Source organism: Vombatus ursinus, unplaced genomic scaffold (genome assembly GCF_900497805.2).
Source record: "Vombatus ursinus unplaced genomic scaffold, bare-nosed wombat genome assembly UNPS02014830.1, whole genome shotgun sequence".
NCBI lineage: Eukaryota > Metazoa > Chordata > Mammalia > Diprotodontia > Vombatidae > Vombatus > Vombatus ursinus.
The window spans coordinates 53082043-53091995 of NW_020954608.1; the positions used below are offsets into that span (position 1 = coordinate 53082043).

General features: G+C 40.7%; 1 protein-coding gene across 2 annotated transcripts in view; it reads right to left on the bottom strand.

The window, feature by feature from the left end:
- VWF (von Willebrand factor) overlaps nucleotides 1–6031 on the bottom strand; it is a 202486-nt gene extending 196455 nt beyond the window's left edge. The window contains exons 1-3 of one of the 2 annotated variants that reach the window (XM_027838876.1): nucleotides 5884–6031; nucleotides 1939–1987; nucleotides 381–527 (exon numbers count right to left, since the gene is read on the bottom strand). In XM_027838876.1, the coding sequence (XP_027694677.1) occupies nucleotides 381–527; nucleotides 1939–1987 (196 nt within the window). In that variant the 5' untranslated portion in view covers nucleotides 5884–6031. Of the gene's footprint in view, nucleotides 1–380; nucleotides 555–1938; nucleotides 1988–5883 lie in introns of both variants that reach the window. The other variant, XM_027838875.1, reaches the window with a different exon arrangement.
- Between the last annotated feature and the right edge of the window lie 3922 nt (nucleotides 6032–9953).

The window sequence follows — 9953 nt, forward strand, 5'->3', positions numbered from 1 at the left end:
AGAAGGTGTCAACACATTTCCAATGATGGCATCTGCTCTAGAAGTGGCATAAAAACTATCATTCTTAATCTTTAATTCCATAGGGAATCTCTCTACCATTCTGGTGATGTTGCATAAGTTTAGTGGAAAGAATTTGGCTTCAATCATGGTTCTGCTACTTACTGCCTACGTTATGTTGGGCAAATCACATCCCTCTCATTTGTAAAATAAGGGTGTAGGAATATGTGATCTCTATGGTCACTTCTAGGTCTAAATTCTATGATCCTGTGGCCCCAATTGATGAGTCCTCTCACAATTGCTTAGTCACTCTTATCTAAGCCAGCTTACCTTTGACGAGTCATTATACAAATTCTTGACTCCTCCATTCAATGCCCACTCACCCAAAATGGAGAAAGAGTGCTTCCAGCAGTCTCCAGTCAGGAGGTAACTACAGTCTCCACCGAAGCTGTAGAAGTGGTCATCAAAGGTTTTGATGTGGTCATCTCCAAAAAGGGTGCAGCGACTGACTGACGTCTGACCCTTCCTGCCTTCCACAAAGAAGGGTGGAAAGGAAGCTGGGAGATTAGAACACAGGTCAGTGCTACTAGGCCTACCAACCCAAGCCATATTAGACATGATGAGGCTGAAGGAAATGAGACTGAATCTTCCCAAAACTGGACTTTGGAGTCAGAATTAATCAATCAAGAAGTTTTGATTGAAGCATACTATTTGCTATTTTTTTCTTCTGTTTTGTTTTGTTTCTTGTTTCTGGTGGTTCCTCCTATTGGTCCTAATTCTTCCTTACAACATGACTAATGTGAAAATATGTTTAATAGGAATGTATATGGATAGCCTTTATCAGATGCATGCCATCTGGGGGGGGTGAGGGAGGAGGAGAAAAATTTAAAACTCAAAAGCTTATGGATGTGACTGTTGATAAACCAAAATGAATTAATTTAAAAGAAAAAAAGAAAAAGAAAAAAGAAGTATTTAGCAAACGCCAATATGTGCCAAGCTCTATGCTAAGAGACTTTGGAAATTGCTGTGACTGAAAAAAAAACCATCATCCTATGGCCAGAATGATTAAAAAGCCTCTCCAAAATTAACTAACCTAGCATGCAGTAGGCACTTAATGAAAAATTCTTCAATTGTTTGTTAAATCAAGATAATAAAGAGTCCATTGCTTAAGAAAAAGAACTGATGGAGTCTGAATGCAGATCAAAGCATACTATTTTTTGCTTTATTTTTTTCATGGGCTTTATTTTTTTAAATCTGTGTTTTCTTTTACAACATGACTAATACAGAAATATATTTTGCATAATTACACGTGTATATCCTACATCAAATAAGGAGAGGGGAGGGAAGGAGAAAATTTTGGTACTCAAAATTTTAAAATAAAAGAATTTTAAAACATGCTTTTACATGCAATTGGGGAAAAATAAAATACAATTTTTTAAAAATCGCACTTAGGCTTTGGGCCCACCAGATGTGGATGAATATAAAGTTCTTATTTCCTCTTACCAGGAAGGTGGGAATAGTGGATATGGAGCAAAGCTGAAGCAGGCTCCTATTACTGGAAAGCTGCTTGTTAAATTTTCAATGTAAGCATTACCCCTCAGAAATTGGCAAAGGCTACAAATCAGGGCTTTAATTTATTATTTTATTGATTTTTAGACTTAAGGAAGTGATAGAGAAAATGTCAATAAGGCACATTAAACTTAAAGTTTGTTCCACATACATTTTTCCCTCAGAGAGCCAGTTGTTAAACATTTACCAGCACACTACCGAGTAAAGGATCTGCCAAACCACCAAAAATCTCAAGATGGCAAAGGCAGACAAAGCAAAGCAAAAAAATATTTATTAAGCACTTATACTACGTGCCAGGCATTGTCTGAGCATTAAGACAGCAAGTAATGTAAATATTCTAAACCAGACAAAAACAGGAACATCTTTCCTTACCTGATATGAAGAGGCCCAGAGCAAGAGATAGAAGCTTCAGGCACGTCATCTGTGAAGAATATGGAGAAAGAACCCTGTCAGCAATGAGTAGAATGTTCTATCACTGGCAGGGTTTGGGGTAAGGAGGAACAAGTGTCCTGCTTCTTCTCTTCTTCCCCCTCCTCCTCCTCCTCCTCCTCCTTCCTTTCTTTCTCCTTCCTTCTTTCCTTCCCAAAATGAGCCACCTGCTGTTAGATTTAAGCACAAGGCCCAACACAGCCCTAAACATAAGAGGCAGCTGTAGTTGGTGGAAGGACCATTGGACTGGGAGTGAGGAGGTCTGGTTTCAGCTCCTGATTCCATCACTCACTAGTGGGATGGCCATGGGTAATCCATGTAACTACTCTGAACTCATCTGTCAAATGAGGATACTAATAACTATACCACCTAGTACATTGGCTGTTGTAAACTGTAATGTGCTATAAGAATGAAGTGTTCAGGCATGGTGAGAGCTAGGTGGTGCAGCAGATAAAGTACTGAGCTTGGAAACAGGAAGACTCATCTTCATGAGTTCAAATCCCATCTCAGACACTTACTAGTTGTGTGACTCTGGGCAAGTCACTTGTCCCTGTTTGCCTCAGTTTCCTCATCTGTAAAATAAACTGGAGTAGGAAACGGCAAACCACTCCAATATCTTTGCCAAGAAAACCCCAAATGGGGACATGACTTAAATGATTTAATAACAACAAGAGCTCAGGATCCCTGAATCCATAGTCCAAAGACCCAAATCAGTGAAAAGTATTCTCGTTGATTTTTTTCCCATGTTAATCTCTTCTGATTTTCATTATGCTTCAGATTATAGAATCACAGACTAAGAAGTAGGAGGAAACTCAGAAGTCACCTAGTACAGCCCCCTAATTTTATGGATGAGGAAACAGGCTGAGTGAGAATCAATAAACATTTATTAAGCACCTACTATGTGTCAGGCCCTGTGCTAAGAGCTAGGGATACAAAGAAAGGCATAAGACCGTCCCTTTACTCAAGAAGTTCCCAATCTAATGGGGGGGGGAATACAACACATTAAAAGAAGCTGAAAAAGGGTAAGGTTACCCCATACAAGGGCATGATGAAGACCTGCAGCAAAGGAGGGAAATGATCTGAGAAGGTGAAAATTTCAATGTTGATTTCATCTTGCAGAACAGTGAGTTTCTGGAAATCACAAACTCTAGAAAAGCAGTCCGGTTGGAGAGAACTGAATTTCCTGAAAGGATCAGGTCTCCAATACCAACTCACAAAAGTTAAGTGACTTGCCCAAGGTCATACAGGTTGTCCTATGATGACCAGCAGAATGAGCCTAAAAAATGTTGGAGAGGCAATCATTTTTCCCCAAGAGCCTAAAATTGTGGTTTTCTTTAGTTTCTGGTAATGGTTGGTGGTGTTATTCAGTTGCTTCAGTTCTTTCTGACCCTTTGTGATCTCTTTTTGGAGATTTTCTTCGCAAAGATACCAAAGTGATTTGCCATTTCCTTCTCCAGCTCATTTTACAGATGAGGAAACTGAGGCAAACAGGGTTAAGTGACTTGCTCAGGGTCACACAGTTAATAAGCATCTGAGGCCAATTTTGAACTCATGAAGAGCAGTCTTCCTGACATCAAGCCCAGTGCTCTGTGCACTGCACCACCCTTGTTAAAATGTGCTACGATGTTTTAGAATCATAGCCTTTTAAGGAGGGAAAGGAACACACATTTATGTAATATGTAACTATGCCAGGTGCTTTACAAATACTGTTTCATTTGATCCTCACCACAACCCTTTGAGGTAGGTACCTGGGGTTACATAGCTAGCAAGTATATGAAGCCAAATTTGAACTCCCATCTTCCTGTCTCCAGGCTGGGCTCTCCATCTATTATACCACCTACCTGACCCTACTATTCACAACTTCTCTAGTCAGTTAAGTACATACCCACATTGGCCTAATTATAGGTGCCCTCAAATATAGGTGAAACCACTAAAATGTGATATTTCTAATAGGAAAAAAACATATAGGTATATGCTAGGGGATGGGGGACAAAACTGACTATAGTTTCGTTCAAGTTTTATACCAGCCAGGTTTACTTTGAGGGGAAGACAATATTGAGTAGGCCTTATTTTTTAACTAACATGGTATTGATATTCATCAACCACATACAGGCCACAGGGGAAAGACCTGACTGCCCTCTAGGGATGATCCTGCCCAGGAGAGCTACAAGCAAACGAAAAGGAGACAGTCAGAGAATCATAAGACTTAGATCCAGAAGGCACTTGAGAGGTCATCTACTCAAAGTCCTTTATTTTAGACATAAGGAAACCGAGGTCTATTCTCAGCCAGCTGCCTCTCCAAAATTTTTGCTCATGAACTTCCAGGTTCTTTAAGTGGACCATGCTAGGAAATGCTAATTCATTTTCATCTGAGTCTATGTCAAGTAGTTCACATCATATAATACTTTTTGAAGTACTTTCCTCACTGCAATCCAGTGATGCAAAATTTATTTTATAGAAAAAGAAACAGAGACCTGGGGAAGTTAAATGATTTTTCCAGGTTCAAACTAGGTTTGAGCTATAACTCAAACCTGGGACCTAGGGAAGCCTACTACAAAAACCAAAGTCATAGCATGGATGCCAAATGTCTAAGACTTTTGAGTCATTTGCTGGTTGGGATTGCATGCTGCCAGAAGGAAGCAGCTGTGTTATAGGAAAAGGAGGCTATGTGGTACAGTCAATCAGTCAGTCAACAAACATATGCTAAGCATCTACTATGTTCCACACACTGCACTAAGGACTGGAGATACAAAAAAAGGTAAATTGTCTCTGCTCTCAAGGAGCTCACAATCTAATGGGGGAGACAACATTCAAGCAGCTTTGCACAAACAAGCGATCTACAGGACAAATAATCAATAGAGGGATGGCACTAGAATTAAGGGGGATTGGGAATGGCTTCCTGTAGAAAATGGGATTTAGTTGGGACTTGAAGGAAGGTAGGGAAGCCAGGAGGTGGAGAGGAGGAGGGAGAACATTCCAGGCATGGGAGACAGCCAGTGAAAATGCCCAGAATGAAGAGATGGAGGGTCTTATTCGAGGAATAGCAAGGAAGCCATCAATGGCTCTAAGAGGGTGTGGGGGGAGGGGTATAAGAAGATTGAAAAGGTCGGAGGGGTTTAGGTTATAAAGCGTTTGGAAAGCAAAACAGAGGATTTTATATTTGATTCTGGAGGTGACAGGGATCCACTCAAGTTTATTGAGGGAGGGAGGTAGGGGGGTGACAATTCTACCTAAGCTTTAGGAAAATGATTTTGGTGGCTGCAGTGGAAAGAATGCTGGATTTTGAGTCACAGGACCTGAGTTCAAATTCTGACTCTACCATTCCTTGCCTGTGTAAACCTTGGGCAAGCCACTTTAAGTTCAATAGGCTTCAATTGCCTCATGTGTAAAATGAGGAGGATGGCCCAGATGACCTCTGAAATCCTTTCCAGATCTATGCACTGATGATTTGAAATATGGATTTAGACTTAGAAGACTCCAAAATCTATGCTCAACTGTGCTAGCTGTAAGACCTTGGGCAAGTCATTCCATTAACGTAACATTCATTAGATAGCTCACTTAATCTCCCTGAGCCTTAGTTTCTTCATTTGTAAAATGGGGACCATACTACCTATAATAACCACCTCACAGGGTTGTTCCCAGAATCAAATGAGATAATGGATGCAAAGCACATTATAAACCACAAAACGCTATATAAATGTGAACTACCTTTGTTGCTTGGGTTATTTCCACCACCGCAGTCTATAGGCAGCCCAGTCTCCACCAGGTCACTTCTAAATCTTATCCCATCTTCCCTTCCTTCTCCCTCCTCCTCCTGTTAAGCCTCCTGCACTTCCCCCAACCCATGCTGAGCAGAGAGATTTTCTCCAAACAAAACCATACCCTTACCCTGCTGGGTCTCTGAGGCCCTCTGGAAACCAGCCTCCAAGGTGGTTGACAAATGTCCTTAGGGATCCATGCTTCCCAGTTTTGGGGGGTGGCTAGCTCAGAACTCTTTTGACTCTGAAATGTCTAGCTATTAAGCAGCCCAAGAGCTTAGGTCTTTATGCAAAGGGACATAAAGTCAAAGTGTTGACGTCAGTCAGAGCATCCCCCACCCCCATCCACAATAGCCAACCTGCTTCTAGGGGGAATTGGCCTTCACTTAATTGCCAGAAGAAAAAAAAAAAACAAACAATGGAAGGAAATGGTATTAGACACCCCACAGTGCTGATAAGACTTTGAAGAATTTGGTGGGAACCCTCATTGGCAAGGCTCTTAATGACCTGAACTTGGCCTCTCCATCCTTTTTGCCTCCTGAAAGAACTCGAAGGAGGAGAAAGTAAGCAAGCAGGTAATGCCCAGGTAGAACCAGGCAGCAGATCCATGCCTCTACTTCATCTGGCTACTAGCCATAGTAGGGCTCTGGGTCCAGTGGGAAAGAAAACATAGAGACCAGAGCCAATTTGGCAGCTGTGCTCTAGGGAAGTGGCTCCCTGACCTCTCCACTCCACCTCCTCCAGCCCTCAACTGCACGTCCCAATCACCAGAAATTTATGTGTAATTTGTGAGGCTTTTCCAGAAATGGAACTCAGCAAAATTATGAAAAGTCATATGGCGCAGTAGAAAGAGTGTTGGACTTGAAGTCGGAGACCTGCATTCAAATCTTGATTCTGCTGCTTACAAATTGTGTTAAGTGAGGATAGTCCAATTGGATGAAATTTGCCATTTTTCTTCAACATTGTCCATCTTCCCTCTTAGCCCCATGTGTCTACTCCTTCCCTTCTGACCATCTTCTTACTTTCAAACCTATGTCCCATTCCCTTAGTGGCTTAGCATCAGCAAAATAGATCCCCGATTACGAGGTGCTAGCCAATAAGGCTGAGAAGCCTTCACAGAATTTGTGGCTTAAAGAGACTTTTAAAGATCATCAATTCCAATCCTTTCATTTTACAGATAAGGAAACTTGAGGCCAAGAGAGATAAACTGATTTGCTTCAGGTTGCACAGCTAGTCAGTAGCAAATCATACCTTTTGTAGTTCAGTCGTTTCAGTGGTTCTGTCCAACTTCTGCCCGAACCCATTTGGGGTTTTCTTGGCAAAAATACTGAAGTGGTTTGCCATTTTCTTCTCCAGCTCATTTTACAGTTGAGGAAACTGAGGCAAATAGGGACAAGCGACCAGATTTGAACTCAGCAAAATGAGTCTTCCTCATTCCAGACACAGCAATCTATCCGTTGCACCGCTTAGCTTCCCCTAAACTGTATATTACTAGGACCAGAATTCAAGTTTCCTAACTCCAAATTAGGTTCTTCCAAATACAACTGTCCTCATCTGTAATATGGGGATGATAGTAGCACCTACCTCCCAGGGTTATTGTGAGGATCAAATTAGATAATAATTATAAAGCACTTAGCACAGTGCCTGGCACAAAAGAAGCATTGTATAAATGTTAGCTCTCAGGGTACTTCAACTATTGTTAATGATAGGATTTCAAACACCTTGAAAGGCTCAATGACAAGGATTTTTTGGTTGGGGAACCCAACCGGAGAACCCAGTGTTATCCAATTCCATTCAAGTCAATTTATTAAATGCAAAATACTGTGCTAAGTGACAAGGAAAAATAGTTTGGTTAAGATAAGGTCTTTGCCCTCTTGGAGCTCAATCTAGTAGGGTAGAGGAAATATGCACAGTTAACAAATATTCCCTATTGCTGCACGTAATTCTAAAGTCATCCCCCCCTCAAGAAGTTCAGTGACTGACTCACAGTCTTCCCTTTATGAGCCCTGTCCTCATTCTTGGGGATTTCAAGGTATACATCAATGTCACTCAGACACCAAGACCTTCCAGTTCATCAGCCTCTCATGACCTGTACCTTCACTACAACTGAACAACACCTGGGGATGACCTCACTATTACCATTAACTATTCTACTGCCATGATAAAGAACTCTGAAATTCCTGTCCCTAATCACAACCTTCCATCTCAAACCTCCAAAACCTATTCTTTGTCCTCCCTGAAACCTCTAGGCATTACTCTCTCTGCTCCCCAACACTTGTGGCCTAGATCCACTCCAAAAAAGTTATCTAGTCTCATGAGGGCCCTCAGCCCTGCACAATCATACTTTCATTCCTCCCTAATTGACCTTCAATCATGTTCCTCACGTAGCTGTTCAAAACATTCTCAGGTTGCTCCCACACCTGGAATGCTTTCTCTTCTGACTTCTTCTGCCTCTAAGTATCCCTTGCTTCATCCGAAGCACTGCTCAATTTCCATTCCCTGCAGGAGACCTCTACCAGTCAGTGTCTTCCACCCCCTCCTCCTGCCCAAATTATTTTGTATTTACTGTTTTATTTTAATTTATTTGCATACATGTTGTTTCCCTCCAGTAGAATTCCTTGAGGCCAGGAATAAAAGCTAGACCTGTGATTGGTTGGGGGACAAATAAATTTTTAACAATAACAAATTTCCTTTTTTTGCAGATAGGTTATTTTCCTCCAGTAGAATTCCCTGAGGCCAGGGATAAAAACTGGACCTCTGATTTCATTGGCACAGAGAACACCCAGATTGGAAAACTTCCTCTACCAATGCAATTTAGAGAGCTGTCTAGAACATTGAGAAGTAAGTGACTCGCCCACAGACATCTTTCCAGAATATCAGAAAAGGGACTTGGACCCGGGCCTTCCTGGTCTGAGATTAGCTATCTATAAACTATGCCATACTGCTTCTCTTAATTGTTGTCTTTATAATCCCAGCGTCCAGCACAATGCCTTAGCATATGGTAGGTACTCAATAAATGCTTGTTAAATTAAGTTGAATTGAAATGAAAACCTCCTAACTTGTCTCCCCACTGACAGTTTCTTCCCCCTCTAACCCATCTTCCATACCACTGTCAAAATAATCAGAAAGTGCAGGTCTGCCCATGCCACTCTCCTGCTCGAGTCTCAGTGGTTTCTTACATCCTTTAGGATAAAATACAATGATAACAATAACTAACATTTAGTTCGTATTTTAAGATTTTCAAAATACTTTATGTATAGTTCTGAGTCTGACATTTAAAGCCCTTCTCAATCTGGTTCCAGACTCCAACATTTCATTTATGTTACTTCATTCTCCTTCACATACTCTGTCTTTTAATCAGACTGGCCTATTTACTATTTCCAAATTTGGTGCTCCATCCCAGTGGTATGCTAGTAAATGTTTAACAACCAGCTCTTTGGGGGACAGGGGAGATGTAGCACACAGCACACGTAGCACTCTTTTGTTTAATCTGTGTTATTAACATTTTCTCCATTGCTTTCTTTTTTTAATTTTTTATTAATTTTATTTTTAATTTGTGAAATAAAACAAGCATTTCTATAACATAGTAGAATAACAAAAGGATGATTGCACATGAAACAACTTACTATTCCTTTTAAATATATAATAAATTCATCATGTGAATTTCTTTTTTTCTTTTTTCTTTCTTTCTCCCCACCCAACCTAGAGATAGCTACCATTAGATACAAATGCACGTATATGTAAAATTATTCTATACATACTTGTGTTTATCAGTTCTCTATCACTTTCTCAAGTCTAAACCAGGGGTCAGCAAATTACGATCCTTGGACCAAATTCAGTTAGCCCCCCTCCAGGCTACCACCCTTCCCAAGAATAGATTTTAAATTTCTTAATAACATTTTATTGCATTTAAAAACATAAAATTTATTCTTAGCTCAGCAGACAAAAACAGACTGCAGGACTGGATTTGGTTGTAACAGACTCTTGACAAACAACAGAACAATAAATCAGGCCCTGATTTGTAACTGTTTGACAATTTCTGAGGTATAAAGGATCACAGAAAATTTACCAATCAGCTCTAATTGCAGTTGGAACTGGCTCCAGCACACCCCTGTCAGCCCGTCTCTCACTTCTGATGCCTTTTTTTGCACGGGCTATATTTTCATGCCTAAAAAACATACTTCCTCTCCTCCATCTCTT